The sequence below is a fragment of the Oryx dammah genome, unplaced genomic scaffold (assembly GCF_014754425.2).
Source record: "Oryx dammah isolate SB20612 unplaced genomic scaffold, SCBI_Odam_1.1 HiC_scaffold_12, whole genome shotgun sequence".
Classification (NCBI taxonomy): Eukaryota; Metazoa; Chordata; class Mammalia; order Artiodactyla; family Bovidae; genus Oryx; species Oryx dammah.
This window is the reverse complement of record NW_024070196.1, coordinates 54,756,231-54,780,923: the sequence shown is the minus strand read 5'-3', so window position 1 is coordinate 54,780,923 and position 24,693 is coordinate 54,756,231. Positions and strand designations below refer to the sequence as shown.

Here is a 24,693-nt window from a genome sequence, read left to right as displayed (position 1 = left end):
TAGAATCATCTCCTTGTGGGAGGGCAAAACACATAGACTTGAGCCCAGAAGATCTGGATTGAGTCCAGGTGATACTATTTCTAATTGTTTCCCTGGACAAATTTGATTTCTTACCTTTAAATTGAGGTTCATAACGCTTACCTCATAGGATTTGTGAGATGTAGTATAAATACCAAATACTTCTCACTTATGCATAGTAATGACACTTTGGATAAAAGCTGTGAGCCATTCTTCCATTCTTTTACTACTCTCCCCAATAATCTTAGTTGTCCTTATGATTCCCATTCAGGTATGACCACAAGTAGAACATCCTCTAGGTTTTTCTTATACATTCACTTAGAAACTAGAGGTGTCCATGGCAATAATGTCTGCTTTTCCAACACTTCTGTGCATTGAACGGGTACATTTAATGAGTGAGGATTAAGTGTGCAGGTCAGCAGGTGGGGTATAGGACATTTCATAAGGTAATAGGAATATAGAATGGTATGCACCTTGCTGATAAAAAGGACCTAAAATGGTCTCATTCAGGAATTCCCTGGTAGTCCAGTGGTTAGGACACAGTGCTTTCACTGGGTGGGGGAAAGGCAGGCGGGGGGAGGGTGTCAGGTTCGATCCCTGGTAGGGGAACTAAGATCTCGTGTGCTGTGGGGCAACAAAGCCGGAAGGCTGCAACTAGAGAAGCCAGAGCACTTTAGGGTCCGTGCGCTCTAGAGACCATGAGCCACAACTACTGAGCCTGTGTAAGAGATACAACAAGAGGGAAAAAAAAGTCAACACATACCACTAGAGAAAGCCCATGCACCACAATGAAGACCCAGCCAGCCACAAGTTAAAAAAAAAAGACACTGTAGAAACAGTAAGTGGACACAGAAGCATTTAACAGCATTTGACGCGCCTGCCTGCACAGGATTCTTATTCTGGGCTGCTCTCACTGTAGAAATTTCACAGGCATCAACACGTGAGCATGGGACCTACACATGACTGGCTGAAAATTCCCACCACAATCTCGGTGTCCTGGGGAAGCATCCAGTGGAGACCTCCTGGCCATTGCCCTATGACAGCTGTGGCCACACTCCTGGCAGCCAGTATTCCCTTGGCTTCTACTGTCTTGTTCAGCTGGCTCTTTAGCCTCCCTGTCCATGTTAGCAGCTAGCTGCTCACTCTGCTGCTTTGGTGACCTGGAGTGACCTACACTGAGATCCCCACAGTGTCTCTCAGCCGGGGGCAGGGTAGCCAAATTACAGTGCATCCCCAATGTGGTCCCCTCGGGGATCCATCTCCAGGCACTGACATGGGATACATCATTAAATAACATAAGCCAGTGGGAGATTCAAATAATTGAATAAAACAGTTTCATTACAATAGGATGTGGAAATATATATATATATTTCTATATATATTATAGGAATAATATATATATTACTATGTACTAGAAGAATGGAACTGGAAGCCTATAAATGAAATTGTTGACAGTCACTATCTCAGAGGCCTGAGAATTTTATAGAACCCTTTCTATGTCATGAATTCTTTCTAATCTTGCCATGTTTGAACTCTGGTTAATTTGAAACAGGTTTGAAAGTAGAGATAATGCCAATTCATTTTAAAGTAGGTTGTATCACAGGTAGAATATGTGCTCCTGAAGACCTCAGATAACTTAAGAACTAACACAAGCCAAGACCAATCTTGAAAAAGTATAGCCGGTATTTCCATTATACACTAAACTGATGTCACTGTATGTCAGGAGCATAAATATAGTTTACAGTTGATGTGGCCCTTCAGGTTTAATGTTACGGATTCTTTAAAAAGAGCGTCATTTAACTGATGCACTTTATATCACTCAGTCTCAAATTTACATGATTCAGACATGTATAAAATGAGTCCACCTGCTTCAGAGTTATAAGCCACAGACTCGGCACTCCCCTGCCTGGGGTGAGTATCAGGCCGAGACATGGTCACACAGAAAGAGCAATGAAGTGAAACTGAGTGATCTGGGGCTGGCTCTTTCTGGTGGTGGCAAGCAGAGACCATCGAACTCAATCTTCCATCTCTTCACTGCCTAAGAAGGAACAGATATGGCCAGTGGACGAGCTGAGGTTGGGCTGTGCTAACGAAAGGCTGCTTTACCTTGAGATCTTCGACCAGAGGGGAGGGGGTCCACCTCTCGGCCGAGGCCTGGTGACGCTGTAGCTCCGGCTCAGCAGGGTACACATGTCGTTCCATAAACTCCTTCAGCCGCTGATACAGCTCCCTGACTCGGGGGGGTAGGTCTTCTGGAGAGAAGATCAGAGCTCCCTTTGAAGCATGAGCTAGAGAAGAGTCTGTGGAGGCAACATAACTCCTCGTGCTTGGGGTCCTCAGCAGGGACCATGTGTGGTGGGACCTCATTAATGGTTTGGTGGCCGGCATTTCCTTAAAAACCTGGAACCCCTCTTTGATTGCAAAATCCCATGCCAGGTTAGACATAAATTCTGTCAGCTTCCCAGTTTGTTTCGCAGTCGCTGAGCTTGCTTGCCCTACGCAGAAGCAAAGAAAACCAGTGAGAACCCCTTAAACAACCCTTAATAGTACTAATGTATAACAGTATTGTTGTTCCATCAGCAGCTACCACCATTGCTGAGCACTTGACATGTACCAGACTTAGTGCTGAGTGTCTGATGTGCAACTCACTGAATTCCTGGAGGTACATGACTGTTGTAATCCCCATTTTACAAAGATCAATAATCAGATTGATTACATTCTTTGTAGCCAAAGATGGAGAAGCTCTATACAGTCAGCAAAAATGAGACCAAGAGCTGACTGTGACTGAGATCATGAATTCCTTATTGCCAAATTCAGACTTAAACTGAAGAAAGTAGGGAAAATCACTAGACCACTGAGGTATGACCTAAATCAAATCCCTTACAATTATACAGTGGAAGTGACAAATAGATTTAAGGGACTAGATCTGATAGACAGAGTGCCTGATGAACTATGGATGGAGGTTCATGACTTTGTACAGGAGGCAGTGATCAAGACCATCCCCCAAGAAAAAGAAATGCAAAAAAGCAAAATGGCTGTCTGAGGAGGCATTACAAATAGCTGTGAAAAGAAGAGAAGCGAAAAGCAAAGGAGAAAAGGAAAGATTATACCCATTTGAATGCAGAGTTCTAAAGAATTAGCAAGGAGATGTAAGAAAACCTTAGTGGTCAGTGCAAAGAAATAAATAGAGGAAAACAACAGAATGGGAAAGACTAGAGATCTCTTCAAGAAAATTAGAGATACTAAGGGAACATTTCATGCAAAGATGGGTTCAATAAAGGACAGAAATGGTATGAACCTAACAGAAACAAAAGATATTAAGAAGAGATGACAAGAATACACAAAAAAACTGTACAAAAATGAGCTTCACGACCCAGATAATCACGATGGTGTGATCACTCACCTAGAGCCAGACATCCTGGAATGTGAAGTCAAGTGGGCCTTAGGAAGCATCACTACAAACAAAGCTAGTGGACGTGATGGAATTCCAGTTGAGCTATTTTAAATGCTAAAAGATGATGCTGTGAAAGTGCTGCACTCAATATGCCAGCAAATTTGGAAAACTCAGCAGTGGCCACAGGACTGGGAAAAGTCAGTTTTCATTCCAATCCCAAAGAAAGGCAATGCCAAAGAATGCTCAAACTACCACACACTTATACTCATCTCACATGCTAGTAAAGTAATGCTCAAAATTCTCCAAGCCAGGCTTCAGCAATATGTGAACCGTGAACTTCCAGATATTCAAGCTGGTTTTAGAAAAGGCAGAGGGAGCCAGAGCTCAAATTGCCAACATCCACTGGATCATGCGAAAAGCAAGAGTTCCAGAAAAACATTTTTTTCTGCTTTATTGACTATGCCAAAGCCTTTGTGTGGATCAAAATAAACTGTGGAAAATTCTGAAAGAGATGGGAATACCAGACCACCTGACCTGCCTCTTGAGAAATCTGTATGCAGGTCAGGAAGCAACAGTTAGAACTGGACATGGAACAACAGACTGGTTCCAAATAGGAAAAGGAACACGTCAAGGCTGTATATTGTCACCCTGCTTATTTAACTTATATGCAGAGTACATCATGAGAAACGCTGGGATGGATAAAGCACGAGCTAGAGTCAAGATTGCCGGGAGAAATAACAATAACCTCAGATATGCAGATGACATCACCCTTATGACAGAAAGTGAAGAAGAACTAAACAGCCTCTTCATGAAAGTAAAAGAGGAGAGTGAAAAAGTTGGCTTAAAGCTCAACTAAGATCATGGCAGAAAACTTAAGATCATGGCATCCGGCCCCATCACTTCATGGCAAATAGATGGGGAAACAGTGGAAACAGTGGCTGACTTTATTTTGGGGGGCTCCAAAATCACTGCAGATGGTGACTGCAACCATGAAATTAAAAGATGCTTGCTCCTTGGAAGGAAACTTATGACCAACCTAGATAGCATATTAAAAAACAGAGACATTACTTTGCCAACAAAGGTCTGTGTAGTCAAGGCTATGGTTTTTCCAGTAGTCATGTATGGATGTGAGAGTTGGACTATAAAGAAAGCTGAGCACCGAAGAATTGATGATTTTGAACTGTGCTGTTAGAGAAGACTCTTGAGAGTCCCTTGGACTGCAAGGAGATCTAACCAGTCCATCCTAAAGGAGATCAGTCCTGAGTGTTCATTGGAAGGACTGATGCTGAAGCTGAAACTCCAATACTTTAGCCACCTGATGCAAAGAGCTGGCTCAGTGGAAAAGACCCGGATGCTGGGACAGATTGAGGGCAGAGGTGAAGGGGATGACAAAGGATGAGATGGTTGGATGGCATCACTGACTCAATGGACATGAGTTTGGGTAAACTCTGGGAGTTGGTGATGCTGGTGTGCTGCAGTCCATGGGGTCACAAAGAGTCGGATACGACTGAGCGACTGAACTGAACTGAACAAAGATCCAAATCTTAGGAAGGAAATGGGCCCAAGCTTATATTAGGGAGTTGGGAGCCAGAAGTTGGACTCAGTCAGCCTGCTCCCTGCTCTTTATCTCTTTTCCTAAAGAATCTAAATTAAATCAGGAATTCTCCAAAGCACTTCTGCTGTCACCTTGGGCTACAGGAAGCCCTGCCATGAAACTGATAACAGTGTCACAGGGGATTGGATTAATGGCTAGTTTCTGCACGCCATTCTGTCTAGATCAACACCACTGTCAGCACTGCAGAATTCACTCTAGTCATGCTTTTTTTTTTACTTGCATGAAGGCTTTTTTGAAAAAATTGTTAAATTAAGATATAGTGTACATACATCCTCTTTATAAAGTGTACAATTCTTTAAGTTTAGTCAGGCAGCCAACAGTACCATCAGGATATAGTATATATATTCCCATCATCCCCAAATATCCACGGCGTCCGTTTGTAGTCAAGCCTTTACCCTTGCCCCTAGGGTATAACACTGATCTATATTCCTGTAGTTCATTTTTTCCAGAATGTCATATAGATTTGTACATCATATTCTTTTCAGTGTGGCTTCTTTCACTCACTCAGTGTATCTAGGATATATCCTTGTGTCTCCTTATACTGTGAATATTCCCTTTTTATAGTGGGCTTGGAGGCCTAGCATGCTGCAGTCCATGGGGTCGCAAGAGTCTGACATGACTGAGAGACTGAACTGAACTTTCATAGCCAGTTCTCCTGGATTATTTTTAGAATTTCTATGTTTTAAAGAGACTGTTTTCATCATTTACTTTGTATCAATAAATGGATCTTTGCAGAGGCCTGGACTTCCCTGGTGGCTCAGATGGTAAAGTGTTTGTCTACAATGTGGGAGACCTGGGTTTAATCCCTGGGTTGGGAAGATCCCCTGGAGAAGGAAATGGCAATCCACTCCAGTACTATTGCCTGAAAAATCCCATGGACAGAGGAGCCTGGTAGGCTACAGTCCATGGGGTCACAAAGAGTCGGACACGACTGAGCGACTTCACTTGCAGAGGCCTATTTTACTTCTGGCTCCTGCCATGGTCAAGTATTATTTCTCAAAAGAACCATTTGCATGCAGCTTTGGTTTTAAAGATATTAGGCTAGGCTATTCCTTACAAATTGAAAACCAGATCCATCTGCTACACAGCAGAAGATGCAGCCCACTGGACCTCAGCAAGTCTTTACTTAATCACCTTCTGGGTAATGAGTATGGACCCAGGCACTGGGGGCCAGTTGGAAAGCAGGCAGCCTCTTCCCTGGGTCATGGACTTACAGACTTTATTTTCCCCTCCTAACTCAGACTGTACATATCTCATTGAAAGAAAAGACAGCCCCCCACCTTGCATTCATTGTTATTCATAGTGATTTTCTTTTCTAACAGAAGGTACAAAGAATTTTTTTAACATTTTCATCCCCTTAATTGGATATTACTCTCACAGTACTGCTTTGTCTCTTTGAAAGTCATTTGTATGAGCTTGGATTGATTTAAAGTGATCATTTCTGATATATTTTCCTGAATGTAGTCCCAGAAGAAGAGACCACATCCATGGCATCTTCCTAAATTGCAGCCACCAGCACTTATCTTTCTAGAATTTTAGCATCCATCTATAAGAAATCTAAACCTCAGCATCCACTTATTAATGAAGGAAAATCATATGTGGGGTCGCCTGGTACAGACTATAAATCAATCCCTAGGCTCTGGTCATTGTTGTCCCCCTGCCAACCTAAGGATGAACCCAGATCTCCTGTGATGATATCACAGAGAGAATGCCTTTGAAACACATCCTTTTTCTCCAAAATCCACTTTCCCAGGGCAATACCAAGTATCTCTATAAGTGCTATTCACCTGAAGCTATCACAACATTGTTAACAGGCTCAACATTCAGAAAACTAAGATCATGGCATCCGGCCCCATCACTTCCTGGCAAACAGATGGGGAAACAGTGGAAACAGTGACAGACTTTATGTTTTTGGGCTCCAAAATCACTGCAGATGGTGACTGCAGCCATGAAATTAAAAGACGCTTGCTCCTTGGAAGAAAAGCTATGACCAACCTAGACAGCATATTAAAAAGCAAAGACATTACTTTGCCCACAAAGGTCTGTCTAGTCAAGGCTATGGTTTTTCCAGTAGTCATGTATGGATGTGAGAGCTGGACTATAAAGAAAGCTGCTGCTGTTGCTGCTAAATCACTTCAGTTGTGTCCAACTCTTAGCGACCCCATGGACTGCAGCCCACCAGGCTCCTCCGTCCATGGGATTTTCCAGGCAAGAGTACTGGAGTGGTTTGCCATTGCCTTCTCCGAAAGAAAGCTGAGCACCGAAGAATTGATGCTTTTGAACTGTGGTATTGGAGAAGACTCTTGAGAGTCCCTTGGACTGCAAGGAGATCCAATCAGTCTATCCTAAAGAAAATCAACTCTGAATATTCATTGGAAGGACTGATGGTGAAGCTGAAGCTCCAATACCTTGGCTACCTGACATAAAGACCTGACTGATTGGAAAAGACCCTGATGCTGAGAAAGGCTGAAGGCAGGACGAGAAGGGGACGACAGAGGACAAGATGGTTGGATGCCATCACCAACTGAATGGATATGAGCAAGCTCTGGGAGACGGTGAAGGACAAGGAGGCCTGGCGAGCAGTCCATGGGGTCGCAAAGAGTCAGACACAACTGAGCAACTGAACGACAACAGCAAGGTGTTGCTGGCATGGTGCCTGACCTAGCAGAGGCTCTTGGGAGTGAATGCATGATCAATTCCCCTACTGCAACTGCCTTTCTCAGAAGGTTTTGACACCCTGGCTGAGAGCAAAATGCTACCAGAAAGCCTTGGGTACTGATGAGCACAAAGCTAAGATGTCCCCATAGTACTAGCAAACCCACTGCTGGGCTTCTTTCTATTTGCCTTTTTAAGTTTTGATTTTGGAAAATTTCAAAGACAAACAAAACTAGAGAGAAGAATTTAATGTACCTACAGGTTTCTGCCACTCAGTTCAATAATCATCAAAGCATGGCCAATCCTGTTTCATCCTCTGCCTTTCCACCCCACTGCCCTGGATTTTGCTGCAGTAAATCCCAAACACCACATCTTTATATTTATATTCCATTTATATCTAAAAACAAAGACTTAAAAACATCCACACAATATCATTATCACACTTAAACAGCAGTTAACTATGACGCCTTAATATCCTCAACTATCCAGTCAGAATTAATTTTTCATTGATTGTCTCACAAAAATTTTTTTCAGAACATTTCTTTTTTCAAACAGGGATCTGAATAAGGTTCAAATACTGTTTTTGGCTAATGTATCTTTTAAGTCCCCGAGATAGTTACGACTGTCTCACAAAAATCTTTTTCACAACATTTCTTTTTTCAAACAGGGATCTGAATAAGGTCCAAATACTGATTTTGGCTAATATATCTTTTAAGTCTCAACATTGTATCACCTTTTTCATTTGTTGAAGAAACTGAATTGTTTCCCTGTGAAGTTTCCCAGAATCTGGATTTTTGTGAGTGGCTTTGTCTCAGTGGTGCTATTTAATGTGCTCCACTGAATCCTCTGTTCTGTGTAAGTTGGTGGCTGGCACTAGAGGCTTGGTCAGATCCAGGTTCAACTTTTGAGGGCAGCATCAGAAAGTATGTAATGTCTGGCTGCCTCTCTTGATGATTTTAGCACCATTAACACTTATTTTCCAGATGCATTCATGTACTGGGATGGCAAATTGATGCTATGCCAATTCTATCACTGGGTCCAGGATGGTTCTCTAAAGAAAAACTTCCTCATTAATCATTTGGTTAACATGACATCTAATTTGTATAGGAAAGGCAGGATAAGTGGTTGACTTTTTCCCCTTCATTTACCAATTATCAGAATAATGGGTTGCTTCCCTCTCAGCCTCCACAGTCACCAGTGAGACTTTTAGTATCACTCTTTACTCATGGATTTAAACATACTTGATGTGTGTCATCCATCCATTCCAGCTCTCATCCTTACTGGTGCTCAAAGTTTCCTGTCATTAGCAAGTGGGAGCCTATTCAAGTGGACTCCTGAGACAGTTAAATATGACCTTCTCAACAACCTCCTATCTTTCTGGTACAGGAAGATGTTCCAGATTCATCTTGTGGATATTGTTCCCTAGACCTAAAATCAGTCACTTCTCCAAGGTGCCCTGGTTCCTTTTGGTAAGAACGGAATTTAGAGATTATAATGTGGATGATTATGGGTACTTAATGCTACTGGCCTAGTCAGTATTGCTAAGTCTTTGGGGAAGTCTTTTGGGAGATTCTACCTTCCTGCTTTCTAATTGCTTTCCTTCTACATAGGAAACAAAATTTAAAATTTAATGTCTTTACACCTTCTTAAATAATTTAGGCTATGGCTCAGATGGTAAAGCGTCTGTCTACAATGCGGGAGACCTGGGTTCAATCCCTGGGTTGGGAAGATCCTTTGGAGAAGGAAATGGCACCCACTCCAGTACTATTGCCTGGAAAATCCCATGGACAGAGGAGCCTTGTAGGCTACAGTCCATGGGGTCACAGAGTCGGACACGACTGAGTGACTTCACATTCACATAGATTATTTCAGTTTCTACCCCTACAGAATTCAGAATGAAAACTAAATTGGCACAGTAACACTGTGCCATACTTGCATATATATAAACACTCCATAGGTGACACATGTATATATTGAACCATCAGTTCTAAGTAGCCAAACTTTTCTTCTCAAACGTTCAAAGATATAATCTAGATATATAAAGATATAATCTAGAAAACACTGGTTAAATATTTTCCCATATATGTAAGAGGATCATCAAAGAAAATACAGTAATCTTTTTTTCTTCTTCAACAATCCTCTCACTGGGCAATTTGGCAACATTTAAAAAATTTAAAATACACAAATTTTTAACCCAGAAATTCTAACTCTGGGAATTTATCCTTCAGATATATTCAAATATGAGTAAGAAAAGATGTCCACCAACCACTAAGTGACTGAAAATCTGCAGACGATCCAAAGATACATCAATAGGGTAACTGGTTAAATACATTACAGTATATCCATACCATGGAACGTACTATAGAAAGCAAAATGATGTCTATACATACTCACATGGAAAGGTCTCAGTGAAATACTTTTGTGTGGAAAAAAATAAGGAATTTGCCTTACATAGTTGTCAAATACATATATATGGCCATAATATATCAATGTCTATACATATACACACAATCAGTTCAGTTCAGTTGCTCAGTCATGTCCGACTCTTTGCAACCCCGTGAAGTGCAGCACACAGGCCTCCCTGTCCATCACCAACTCCCGGAAATCACCAAACTCATGCCCATTGAGTCGGTGATGCCATCCATAGTATTTCATAAAAATTCTTTGGGATAAAAAATTTTTATATCGAGGTACTAAAAAATAACATGTAAAATGATCACACTTTTATAAAACTTGCAGAGACAGACAGAGAGGAGAGACAACAGATAAACAGAAAAATTGGGGCCCAAAACCCTTAACAGTAGCTTCATCTTTGAGGAGTGATGCTGAAAAGAATGGAAAACGATTTTATATTCTTCTATATGATTGAGTTCTTATTATGTGTTTTTACTTTTAAAAAGTTTTGTACCTTATTTTAATAATTTAAAAAAATACTAAATATTTCTTAAAAATATATGATATACACTTGCTGACAAATGGTTGAATTAACTGAACTTTGTAGTTTGGTCATGAGAGGGTTTCAGGGAGAGAAGCCTTGGCTGTGACTCACACCCTGAGGCCGGCTCTCCTAGGCTCCCATTACCTGTGAGTGAGCGCTTGTAGACTCCCTGCAGGATTGCGGCGATGCGGAAGAAGGAGAAAGCCATGTAGAAGTTCCAGTTCTTAGTAGGAGGGATCCCCATATGAAGACAGTACATCCTGAAATACTCCTCTGCAGTAGGGATTCCCAGCTCAGTCAAATCACAGTCACTCAACCCTGAAGCGACAGAGCCAGGACTAGGCAATGACCTCATACTCCCCTGTGGCTCCCAATATTTGAATTCTGAAAGTCATTTTGTCCCTTGGAAATAAGTTTCACAACTAGTTCAAAGGGTTATAGGTCATCATTTTAAGATGTCTGGAATCCAAGCATGAAGCTGTTCTTCATAACCTGGTTGTTAAAAGTTCTGGACTAAATTGGCAGTAAAGGAAGTAATGAGGGGCCTCCAAGTTCCATCTGGATCACAGGTCAGGGTGGATGCATATTATTTTCTATCAGTCATTTGATAAAAAATGGTATTCAAAGAAATCTCACCAAATTATGAAAAAGATAACTGCAACAGATAAAAAATCTTACTGATTTTCTTCATTTGTAACATTTTCATGGTTCAGAAGCATATAATATATTCTGTTCCAAGAATTTATCCTAGGAGTATACCTTATATACAGGCAAAGATATTACTATGCCGATATTCACTGCCCTTTTTGTGGAAGCACAGGGAAGTTAGTAAGAATTAAAAAAAAAAAAACAACTAGAAACAAATACCCAAATAGAAATCAAAACAAATGCCTTGAATGAGTTAATTCTTTAACAATGAAATCCTATGCTGTCATTAAAAATGATATTGTAGAAGAAATACTAAATACCTGAACTTCATGAAGGAGCCCAATCACCAACTACTTCAGCTGAGTTTGCCCAAATCTTTGAGAATGGAAGAGACTCCATCCCTACTCCCCCAGCAGCAGTTCCTACCTGGCTGAATGGGAAAACCGGATGGCAGGTAGTGAGCCAGGCAGTTGTAGGCCACATCAGCAAGAGGGTCGCCTAAGGTAGACAGTTCCCAGTCCAGGACAGCAAGCACCTCGGCAGTTTCCGGATGGAATAGCAGGTTGTCCAGCCTGAAGGAGCCACAAGGAATGGAGACAGCACTAAGAAAACTGACCACTGGGGAGTGTTCCATGCTGAGTGTTTATTTTGTTGGCCCCTCCAAACACACTTCCCAGCCCTCTGTGCCCCATGTGCCCAGGAGCCTGCATGGGCTGCATCCACCAGCTCCCTTGCCCTCTGGCTCAGCCAATGGGGATACCAACAGGCAATGGGAAGGGGGCCTGCATATTAATTCCTCAGCCCCCTCTCAGCACAAGGCCAAGGGACAGCTGTGTTCCTCTCCCAAGGGCCACAGCTTTGGTGAGGCAGCCCTCGCCACATAGAGACAGTATCCAGGTTCTGGTAATTCTCTTTCCCTGAGATGGTTTTAAAACAGGTCTGCAATTTTTTGACATTCCTGCCACAAAAGGAAGAGTCTAATCCACCTTTGGAAGCATCTCACTTCTAACAATTATGATGCAGGTGGAAGTGGTGCTGAGTGACTTCCAAGACAAGGATAGAAAAGGTGATCAGCTCCCGCCTGGCCCTCTCCCTTCAGAATACACACCTTTGCAGCCCAGAGCTACCAGGTAAGAAGTCCAGCTACCCAGAGGCTACTCTACTGGAGAGTACGTGTGCGTGCAATCAGTCGCTCAGTCGTGTCCGACTCTTTGTGACTCCATGGACTGTAGCCCACCAGGCTCCTCTGTCCATAGAATTTCCCAGGCAAGAGTACAGAAGTGGGTTGCCATTTCCTCCTCTAGGACATCCCAACTCAGGGACTGAACCCACATCTCCTGCATTTCCTGCACTCGCATGAGATTCTTTACCATGAGTCACCTGGGAAGCCCCATACTGAAAAGACTAGTTGAGAAACCATAGATATATAGAGAGAGATTCAGGGAGCCCAGCTCTCCTCTGCCCCCGTGCAGATGTGTGAGTGAGCCATCAGGTGATTTCAGCCCCTGGCCTTAAAGTCACTCCAACAAGCCATCTTGTCCCCAGACTGTAGACTCATGAGTAAAATCATTGCTGTGGCTGTTGACAGCAATGCAGTTTTGTCCTGCAGTAGTTACAATTGGAGTCTGTGCTTGTGCCTTTGGACCTGGGGGTGGTACTAACTCTTGCTGTGGCAAAGGCCCCAAATGTCAATAGTGTCAAACCTGACAAACCCTTCCTTAAAGGCTATGCACAGGGAGATAATTGTGCATGGATAGTTGTCAGCAGTAAACTGGGGCAAGACCAGCTGCTTCTTTCCCCTTCAGATGCCCTTCCTATCACTTTCCACATCTGAATATCAACCCTCCTCATGCCGAGTCGACCTGAAGTCCCCGTGCACCACTGTGGTCCGCTGCTGCCTGGGAAGGTGGAGGGGCAGCCACTTGATGAGCCTCTCCATTGCTGGAATGGTGCTGGTTTCTGAGGCTCGATATTGCTTGATCCATGTTTGCACCTGACGTGTAAGATAGTCCCCTGAGGGAAAGAAGATTAGAATATGGTGTGCCATTTCAACAAACTCCAAAGGTTTCAGAAACCAACCACTGCGTGAAACCCTTTGTAATGTCTGAGGCATCTTCATCCCATGACTGGAGAATTTTCCACTTGATGCTCCTGCTCCCTCCACTTGGAAGCCACTGCTATTTTGTCTTGGCTGGATCTGTGTGATCTGGGCATTGTTCCCAGCCACACAGCCCTCTGAGCCTGATCTCTGGCCCTCTCGGAGATCCTATAAGCTTCCTAACAGCCTTTAATAAATCCTTTCTTAGCTAGAGGACAGTGCTTAGCTAAGAGCATGGACACTGGGATAGATGGTCTGAATTTGGTTCCCAGCCCTGCCATTCTCTGTGTGGTCTCAGGTAGGTTACTTTATGTCTCCATGCCCTTGTTCCTCATCAGTGAGATGCCCCTCATTAGAGTTGTTGGGAGGATAAAATATGTAAGGCCCCTGCACCTGTTCCCGGCATGTAGTAATACATGAGCATTTGCTATTACTCAGTTGTTTATTAAGAAACCCAGAGTTACCACAGTTGAGGAACTTGCAAGTTACGGGATCATAGACTAGAAGTGAGTTCTGGAGTTACCTGGCTCACAGTTAAGCTTTTCAAATGATTTAACCTTTCTAAGCCTCCATTTCTTCATCCGTACAATCAGTGTACTGATAACCTATATTCTCTAGAACCATTGTGAAGAACAAATGAAATCCATATATAACATGCTGAACACAGAAGGCTGCTCAATGAATAATGGCCATTATTACTGTCACCGTCACTGCTGTCAAATGACCGTTATTGTCACTATTAATAATAAACAACATACTAGGTCCGTGCTCTAAGTCAAGCCCTCACCCCTCATCTGAGAGAAAAACGTTTCCCAGGAGCGTGAGGACAAGGAAAGAGAGACTAGGCTCCTTCCGTGGAGTCAGCTGCACACTCGGAGCACCCATTCACCTGTCATTAGAATGATCCAGCAGAGCTGTAAGAGATGATCAAAACCCACAGGAATTCAACCCAAAACAAATCAAGCCTTGAGAACTAACTTTCAGTTTTCAGAATTATAGGAAGTAGAAGTCAGCAGTAAATGAAACCATAATTAAAATAAATCTATAATACACTTACCTAGTACCTTTAAAAACTCATTTAAAAAAATTGGTGAGGGAGTTGTTCTAGACTCCTCAATCAGATCCTGATTTGGAAAATAAACCGAAAAACCTCACTTATAAAAGATACAAGAGGAATAATGAGGAAATTGAATATGGACTGGGTCTTAGATATTCTGAGAAAATGGTAAATTTCCTTGGATGTGATAATGGTGCTGGGGGATGTTCTTATTATTAGGAAATGCATACTGAAGCACTTAGGAGTCAAGTATCAGGGTCTCTTAATCATGCAGACAGATAAATACAGAAAGAGATAAATGAATACAGCAAAAGTTAGTCATTCTTAAAATCAGTCACGGGCATATAGTTATTCACAGCACTACTGAATGTTTCTGTAAGTTTGAAAATTATCATAAGAAATCAAATACTAAAGCCTCCAGGAGCCGAACCTTTGTGGAAGGAGCCCCTCAGGTCAATATCCCATGTGGATTTAGGATGTCCCCCCGCCCGCCATGCACACACTAGCCCAGTGCTACGCACACTCCCTTCTCGTGGGAAGCAGGTGCAGCTGTCCTTGCGTTTCTGCTCTGTTGGCCACTGGCCTCAAGCAGGCCTGCCAAGGCACAAACACCCTTCCTCCCCAAAGCAGCCTGCCCTCTGGGATGAGAAAAGGGAATTATGCTCTCTACAGGTTCTTGGTGGAAAACTTCTTTATGATAACTAGATTGGACCTAAAGGGATCTTTGTCAAAAGTTCCTTTTCATCAGAAACCATGTTTATGTGCTTGTTTTCCCTTACAAATTTATATTTGTTCTCTTCAACAAATCATATATTCACCTGGTTCAAAATTAAAATGACAAAAAGGTGTACAATAAATCCCCAATCCCCTGCCCAGCCACTCAGCCCTTTTTCCCTAAAGGCAAACCATGTGACCAATTTCTTAGGCATGCTCTTGAGGATATTCTTCACATGTGCAAATAAATTAATTTTATTTAAATGTACCAATTTTACACAAATGGTGTATTAGCTATACACAGCCTGTGCCCTGCCCAGCAGCTGGATTCCTAATGTAACTTAAGAAATTACAGGATACTTAAAAGAATATCTGATGGCCCTGTAGCTGGACCAGTAAATGTAAAATCTGAGGAAGCTGCTTTATGTAATAAGCGTCAAGACATAGCCAGCGGCCCAGGAGCCTGACCCTGAATTATATGAAATCAGACCAGATTTCTGCTTCATTTCTTTGTCAACCTAGTAGGTCAGTGGAAAGTATATCAGAACGGTCCACTTTAAAACTAAAAGGCAAAGGATCCACTCAGTGCATAGAAGAGCCCTCCTTAAACTGTTCTCTCTTCACTGTGCAATAGGATGTCACACTGCCCACTGCTTCATGTGACAGAGGCTTTGTCCATTCACAGCACTGGAACAGGTGCCATTTCCTTTACTTGTCATATCAATGCTGTGAGAGGGGCAGGGCAGGGCTTTTTCACTCAACCTCTATTCTTGAGAAAACTATGATAAAGTAATGGGGCTTGCCCAAGGTCACCCCACAAATCAGCACCTATTCTGTTCCAGGGCTCTTTCCATCCTGAAACAATAGATCAAAAAAGGCAACATCTGTTGTCTTTGCCTACTGGCCCTTTTACTAGTAACTAATGGCAACCCATTCCAGTACTCTTGCCTGGAAAATCCCATGGGCGGAGGAGCCTGGTGGGCTGCAGTCCATGGGGTTGCAAAGAGTTGGACACGACTGAGCAACTTCACTTTCACTTTTCACTTTCATGCACTGGAGAAGGAAATGGCAACCCACTCCAGTGTTCTTGTCTGGAGAATCCCAGGGACAGGGGAGCCTGGTGGGCTGCCATCTATGGGGTCCCACAGAGTCGGACACGACTGAAGTGACTTAGCAGCAGCAGCAGCAGGGCTCCAGATGAAATATAAGATGCTCAGTTAAGTGAAATTCTGGATCAGTTCAGTTCAGTCGCTCAGTCGTGTCTGACTCTTTGCGACCCCATGAACCGCAGCACGCCAGGCCTCCCTGTCCATCACCAACTCCCGGAGTTTACCCAAACTCATGTCCACTGAGTTGGTGATGCCATCCAACCATCTCATCCTCTGTTGTCCCTTTCTCCTCCTGCCCTCAATCTTTCCCAGCATCAGGGAAAGATTTTCAAATGAGTCAGCTCTTTTGCATCAGGTGGCCAAAGTATTGGAGTTTCAGCTCCAACATCAGTCCTTCCAATGAACACCCAGGACTGATCTCCCTTAGGATGGACTGGTTGGATCTTCTTGTAGTCCAAGGGACTCTCAAGAGTCATCTCCAACAGTTCAAAATTTTGGATAGACAATAAATAAATTATTATAAATTTCTTCCAGTGAGACCATCAAGATGGAGGGGAACCCCACTAAATTGGTGATTCTGGTCAAAAGTTAGCATTTGATACAGATCTGGCTACAAGTGGAAAGGGTAGAGAACTCCCTTTATTGTGACTGGGAAGTCAGCAAGCCTGCTATGTGGTAGCAAAGTTTCTCAAAGGGTTAGTTTTGAGGCCTCACATCATGTGCCTACAGAGTGATAGAATTTTAGGAAACTTGGTAAAAATATGTCAGGAAGTTGATGTACATTGGATACATACTGAAGCATTTGATACAGTCCTAGAGGAATAGGCATGCTTTAGTTAAAAGCAGAGAAAGAACAAAATACAGCTTACTGAGATTCTTTTTAACCACGGTCAGGAATGCATTGAGAGTCAGATAATTTTGAATGCTGTAGGGAAAAGTGAAACTCTTTGGCTCATGCTAAAGTATCTGCATGCAAAAGCATGGAGATAGTTGTGGTGGTGGTTATAAAACTGTGTGCATTTGCCAAAATTCATAAAATGCTACCTTTCAATACAACTGACTTCAAAAAAAAAAAAAAAGGAAAAGGGAAATCCTGACAACACAAAGTGCTTACAAGGATGAGTAACAACTGGAGCTCTCAGACAATTAAAAAAAAAAAAAAGAAAGAAAAGAGCAGCAACAAATTATTCAAATACCTTGGTACAATGGCGTTTAAAAAAATTTATCCCTGTTGAAAAGAATATTTAGAGGAAATGGTAAAAAATGGAGAAGAAAATACCTTAATGGAGAAGAAAATATCTTAAGTACTTTAGGCCAGTCGGTATCAGAAAAAAAGAATACAGTGAGATAAAATTTGCAGGGAAAAGAGATTCTATAGTCCATGGATGGATTTATCTCAGGACAAAACATCTACGTAAACAACACCTCCACTAAAATGTAAGTGGATTTCCAAGTAGGATGCTAACAAGCCCACCTCACATTTACCAATGCTGCCTTAAAACCCTGGCACAATAGAAATCATGAAAGCAAGGGACCAATGAGGAAACATCAGCACAGAAGACAAGGGGCCCTGTGCTCACCGTGTTTCCCATAGTCTTCCAGGCCTGCAGCCTTGAGGTCCACACTGTGAATCTTGCACAAGACTCTGTTCATGGCAGTGTAGACGGCCCTCCTCTGGCTGGGCTCCAAGCCTGGCAGAGAGGGGTCTTTGTAGATGAGGCCTGGGCAGTATTCCATCAGATAGAAAGGGGTACCGACAACACTGGGAGGGACACAAACAGGGTGTTTCAGTGGGCTGTGGTGTGGTAGGCTGTTAGGGCACTGCTCTGTCCTGTGTGTAAGCTATAAGTGCTAGGTGGGAGTTCAGACCCAGAGTACTGGAAACTTCCTTTTTCCTCTGCATATAAGTGGAAGTTAGAAGTACTCCTTCCCCAAACTAAGCCACACACAAACATCCCTGTCTACACTTCCTTGCCAGCATGCCTCTCTTCTCTTTGGAATCTACTCGGAATGGGATTGTGATAATATAGGAAAGCAGCATGTTGGGTCAGGGGGTGGGGAGGTCAGGTCTGGAGTCACAAAGAACCAGGCTTAAGTCCCACCTCTGCCCTTCCTAGAACTGTGATCCTGAGGAACATATTAAACCTCTCTGAGCATTGTTTTTACTAAATCTATAAAGCTTCAAAGAATAGCTATAAGAATTAAGGGAGCAATATACAGGGAATGCCTGGCATATGTGTCTGGTTCCATGAGGGTTTGATAAATATCCCTTCTTGTTGTTGACGTTATTTTTATCATTGTTCAGTGAAATGAATGGCATACACAACACCCCAAAGTATTAAGGTGACACACCAAAATGTCATTAATCAATCTTTTTGTCACTACTAGAAATCAGTTTAGTACTCTGAAAAGTTGTTTTGAAAATTCTACTGTTATAAATATTCATCCTGGCTTGAAAATTTAAATTATTTTTAGTTTAAGTATAATACTGCTGCTGGAGTTATGAAAGAAAATGTCTTTATTCTTAGGAGATATATGCTGTCTGCAACTTACTTCAAAAGGTTCAGTGAATAATAATTACATACATATGAAATATATTTACTTACTTATAAAACAATTATATAATTATTTATCAAAACAGTAAATTAGAAAATGTTTATATAATTATTAACTATTTCTATAAAATTATTTTATCTATATCATACACTTACATATACACACATACATTATATATACATAGAAAGCAAATGTGGCAAAATGTTAACCAATGTTTTCATCTAGATGAAGTGTAAATGGATGCTCACTGTACTGTTTTTTCTTCTTTCAACTTCTGTGCATGTTTCAAATCTTTCATAATTAAAAAATCAGGAAAAAAGAGACTCAGAAAGTATATTATAACACAATTCAAAAACAGTTTAGAAAGCCCACAATAAAAAAAATTAATTAAAACAACATGAAGCTAGATGGACGTATGCTCTTTAAATGTTAGAAAAGATGGTTCCTACCAATTCTCACAAAAGCAGGCATTTATCTTTCAGGATAACTTAAACCTCTCTAGGGGAGGTTGCTATAAAATCTCTTTTCTACTTGAATTTTACTTGTCTTTACTCTAGCAAACTAGAATTTGAGTTAATATATGGACTTTTCTGTAGCTTGAATATACAATGGTAAAAATAAATCTGAACATTACCTTGAGTCTTCACAAAGGTCAAGAACTTTGGGGACAGGGACTCCAGCGTTTGCAAGGGCTTTCATTATCCTGGCAGAACAAAGATGAGAGACACTACTGAATAAGGTGATCAGATTTTCTTGAGATTATTCTTTGATTTTAAAATGGTACATGCAAAAATCAAAATCGAATGCTAAAATTTAAAAATTTCAATTGACCCAAGAAGGCAAAAAGGCAAGGAGAACAGAAGAGAAATGGGACAAAGATCTAATAGGAAAATCACAGACCTGAGTCAAATATATTGATAATTACATTAAATTTAATAGTGTAAGCATTCCAATTAAAAGACAAAAATTGTCCTACTGGATACAAAAGTGAGACAATATGCTTTAAATATAAAAACATAGAAAAAAATAAATAAAATATGAAAGGATGGAAAGGGAAGTTCCATGAAATTGGTGAGCATAAGAAAGCTAGTGTAACTATATTAATATCAGAAAAAGAGACTTAAAGAGAAATACTAGAGATAAAGAGAGACATTTCAGAACAATACAAGAGTTAATTTACCAGGAAGATATTATAATCATAAATGTGTATGTGCCTTAAATAACAAGGTTCTACTGTATAGCACAGGGAACTCTATTCAATATCCTGTGACAAACCACAATGGAAAAGAATATGGAAAACAATATATATATGTATGACTGAGTCACTCTGCTATATAGTAGAAATTAAACATAACATTAAATCAAATATACTTCAATTAAAAAAATAAAAAATAAATGTGTATGTGCCTAATAACAGAGCTTTAAAATACCTAAAGTAAAAATTTCATTATTAAAGACAGAAATGGACAAACTGACAATCATAACTGAGACTGCAGAATGCCTTTATCATTAACTGACTTCATCAGACTAACTAGAAGTAGTAAGATAAGAACACTACCAACCAACTTGATCTAATGGACAGTTCTACCACACTCACACAACATCCACAGGATGTACATTCTTTATGAGTGCAAACAGTACAGTCACCAAGATTTATCATGTAATGGTCCATAAAATAAGTCCTAATAAGTCTCCAAGTATCAAAATCTTAGTATTTCCAAGACCTTAATGGAATTAAAGGAACATTAAAAAACATTTCAAACTGTAATAATAATGCTGCTGCTGCTGCTGAGTCGCTTCAGTCGTGTCTGACTCTGTGCGACCCCAGAGACGGCAGCCCACCAGGCTCCTCCGTCCCTGGGATTCTCCAGGCAAGAACACTGGAATGGGTTGCCATTTCCTTCTCCAATGCATGAAAGTGAAAAGTGAAATAATAATAATAATGATACATGTCAAAACTTTTTGGATGCAGATGAGCTTAGAAAGTGATTCATAACTTTGAAAGCTCATGTTAGAAAAGAAGGAAAATGTAAATCATTTACATTTACAAAATGTAAGGTTATAGCTAAGAAGGTAAAAATACATCCACAGTAAGCAGATGGAAAGGAATAAAGCTCAGAGGAAAACTAAATGAAATAGAAAATAAACAGAAAAATTAATAAAACTAAGCATTTATACTCGTCAACACAATGATAAATCCTTAAGTAGACTGATGAAAGAGAGAGAGAAGATACAAATTATCAGTCAACTGCAGGAATCATAAAGAGGGGACATTACTAGAAATCCTACATACAGTAAAAGGACAGTAAGGGAATATTTTGAACAATAAATTTAATTGTTCATGTGAAATGGACATATATAACTTTATATATATTTATAACAATTTTATATATTTAAAAATATAAATGGACAATTCCTTGGAAACTACAACTTCCAAAGCTAAGGTAAGTTGAAATAAAAGACCCAAATAATCCAATATTTTTTGAATTGAACCCATAAGCAAAAACCTTTTCATAAAAAAACTCCAGGCCCAGATGAGTTTACTGGTAAATTTTATGAAACATGTAAGGAAGTTCATGGGTTTTTCCAGGCAAGAGTACTAGAGTGGGGTGCCACTGCCTTCTCCTAATGTTTCAATGTGTAAGTCTTTACAAAAAATAAAAAAAATAGTTAAGACATATATAGTTTGTATCTGTTTTTGCTACATTAAGATTTTATCACATATATTTTATTACAGGCATCCTTTTATTGGCAGCAATCACAGTATAATCATTAAGACTGGGCTATGGAATCCTACTACCCCTGGGTGTGAAGCCAGGCTCCATCCCTCACATACTAGTTATATATCACTAGGCATGTTGCTCGGTTTTTTTAAGCTTCCCTTTTCTATAAAACGGGGGTCATAATAGGACCATATCAGGGGGTTGCTGAGAATTATCTGAATTAATAATACATTCAAAGCATGTATTATAGTGCCTGACACATACTGAACACTCAATAAGTATTAGCTATTACTATTATTGTTCCAACAAATAGAAATACCAAGGTTTGCAAAATCATTTCTTGATTACTGCATCTATAGGTTATTTCCATTTTTTTTATTATAAATGACACTGCAGTCAGCATATTAATGCATAAAGGTTTTCTCCCTATTTAGAACTATTTTTTAAAGAGAGATCCTCTATTGGAATTATTAGGTATAAAAATATGACTACCCTGAGGTTTTTACAAATTGTGTTACACTGTTTTCCCAGCTTTCCAAATTTGATTTGGCATTTTATAAGCAGATACATGTTTCATCTTCAAGTACACATTTTATTCCTTTACTAAAATGGAAATTCTGTGCATTTTGGATTTTTGGATGTCCTTCGAACAGTCCAGAATTCCTTAGAACACTGGGAAGTTGGAGAGAGTCCCCAAGCAGAATGCATACATAGTGGTAGTTTCACATTTCAGGGTTTCTCTTCTGTAAGCACATACTATCACATGGGCACATATATAAATATAAATGCTCACAAATAGCTACTGGACTTCTGTGGGCTTCACAAATGAACCCCAAAGCCTTCATAAATGTCAGTCATCAGTAGCTGTAATACAGAGAGTCAGACACAAGGAACCAAAAAGCCAGAGGAGACACAGTAAATAATGAGAAAGAGGCCAAGAGCTAAAATCACATTTTCCTGAGTAGTTGCCGCAACCTTCCTCCTGCAGAACATGACAGGCTGCAAGGTGGAGGAGGAGGCAGAGAAAGTCTTCTGGGAGAGGAAGCTCCACTCTGGAGCCCAGCCATCATGCTGTCACTCACTGACCAAGGGTTTGGAGTGAGGGTTTTCAACCTACTATGTTTTATTTTGTTCTGTTTAATATTTATTTATTTTGTCTGTGCTGGGTCTCCATTGCTGTGCACAGGTTTCTCTAGTTGCAGAGAGTGGGTGCTACTCTTTAGGCTGGTGTGTATGTGGGCTTCTCATTGCAGGGGCTTCCCTTATGGAGCACCGGCTCTAGAGTGCTCAGGCTTCAGCAGTTGCAGCTCCCGGGCTCCAGAGAGGAGTCTCGGTAGCTGTGGCCTCAGGGTTAGTTGCTCCGAGGCATGTGGGATCTGCCCAGACCAGGGATCGAACTGGTGTCCCCTAACCAGTGTTCCCTGCATTGCAAGGGAGATTCTTGTCCACTGGACCACCAGGGAAGCCTCAACCTACTATGTTTAAATTTTCCTATTTATGAAGCAAGAGATTTTACTTGGGATGGGTTATAACACATTTATTGTTTTAAACATCTTATTATGAAAAATATCAAACATATACAGAAGTAGGAAGATTCACATACAGAATCCCAGGTTTCAACAACTATCAACTCATGGATAGTTTCAACAACTATCAACTCAACTCTTTGGGCAATAGCCCCATTTTGTAGAATCTCAAAAAGTCTTGTTTCCTACAAGTTTAGATAGAGAAAACTCCTAAAAAAAAGCTCCTAAAATTAAGTGACATGTTCTTATCTGAAATAATTATGGAGCATCATACTTATAATTTTAAATATCTCAAGACACTATGATGGGGTGCTGACTTGCCAGCCTAGGGGCTGGGCTGTGGAGGCTGGGGACAGCGAGCACAACTCTCACCCTGAAAATTTACCTGAACTCCCTCTCTACTGCATGCGCGGATGGAAGGAGTGTCCCAGGGGGTTTCTTCCTCAGAACCAGCTGATGATTAGCCAGCTTGACATAGTAGGTGGGATTTGACTGCCCATGATCAAACTGAAGGAGTTCCAATGGGCCTGTAAGTTTGAAAGCAAGGAAAACTCAAACCAGCTCTGGAGGACAGATGTGGACAGAGCCTCTTTCTTTCTAATAAGTACTGCACATGGACAAAGAGCATCCTGATTTGGAATGCACTGTAAGGAAAGCATCTCCTCCCTGTGTCTCAGACATGACTGGGTCAAATCTCCAATGTCACATTATAATGTAGCAAAGCCCACTGAATTTACATCACAACAATTTTCACTTTGTGCAGGGAGGTGTCCAGTTTGGCCTTCCTGCCTATTTCTGCTCCATGAAAAGAGCTTTATAGTTCTGTTTATCAACCACAAGCGCAGTCATGGCAACCCATCTTGCTAACTGGAATGCTTTAAGACAAGGACAAAAGGTGCCCTTGTGTGTCCCTCACCCCATGCTTGGGCACATCACACCTGATACTAGTGTGACAGCTGAAAGCAGCTATATAGAGGCCTGCTTTCAGGAGATGCAATTTCCCATTCCATCAAGCTAAACTGTGAGGCTCCCTTGCAGAAATAGTTTATATAGGGACTCTGCACTTCCGCTCCAGTATTCCTGCCTGAAGAATCCCCATGGACAGAGGAGCCTGGTGGGCTACAGGCCATGGGGTCCCACAGAGTCCGACGTGACTGAGCGACTAAGCACAGCACTTCCACTGCAGGGGCCACCAGAGGGGAAACTAAGATCCCACAGCCACAAAGCCAAACCAAAACAGCAACAGAAAGAAACAGCCTAATTAACTCTGGTCTTCCCAATGAGATGAACTTGACAGATAAAATTCAGAGTTGCCTGGTCTGGTCAGAAAGATTCCCTCAACTTTGTAATGGCTCGACGACAATCCATCAAGGGAAAAAAATCCTCACGTGAAGCTGCATACAAAGAGTACTTTCAAGGATCAAACTTTATCACCAGGTAGAAATTTCTTCAAAAGGTCATGAAACTATAATAAAAAAAATTTTTTAAAAAGTTATTGAAGCACCTGTTTTTCTGAGGGTGGAATATGAAAAAGAAGAGAGGGACCTTTGAAAGATGAAGACAAACTGTCTTATTTTAAACTCATGAGACTTTTTAAGTCATCTTCACAAAACAGGCTGTCATCTCAAAAATATCAGAAAGA

At 41.1% G+C, this 24,693-nt stretch overlaps 1 protein-coding gene across 5 annotated transcripts in view; it reads right to left on the bottom strand.

The window, feature by feature from the left end:
- Positions 1-24,693, bottom strand: part of LOC120871029 (acyl-CoA dehydrogenase family member 10) — a 57,408-nt gene that overhangs the window by 19,038 nt on the left and 13,677 nt on the right. For all 5 annotated transcript variants that reach the window (XM_040250648.1, XM_040250649.1, XM_040250650.1 and 2 more), the window contains 7 exons: positions 23,437-23,578; positions 19,437-19,505; positions 17,827-18,008; positions 13,131-13,281; positions 11,695-11,840; positions 10,765-10,938; positions 2,125-2,513 (listed from right to left, as the gene is read on the bottom strand). In XM_040250648.1, coding sequence (XP_040106582.1) covers positions 2,125-2,513; positions 10,765-10,938; positions 11,695-11,840; positions 13,131-13,281; positions 17,827-18,008; positions 19,437-19,505; positions 23,437-23,578 — 1,253 coding nt within the window. The remainder of the gene's footprint in view (positions 1-2,124; positions 2,514-10,764; positions 10,939-11,694; positions 11,841-13,130; positions 13,282-17,826; positions 18,009-19,436; positions 19,506-23,436; positions 23,579-24,693) is intronic.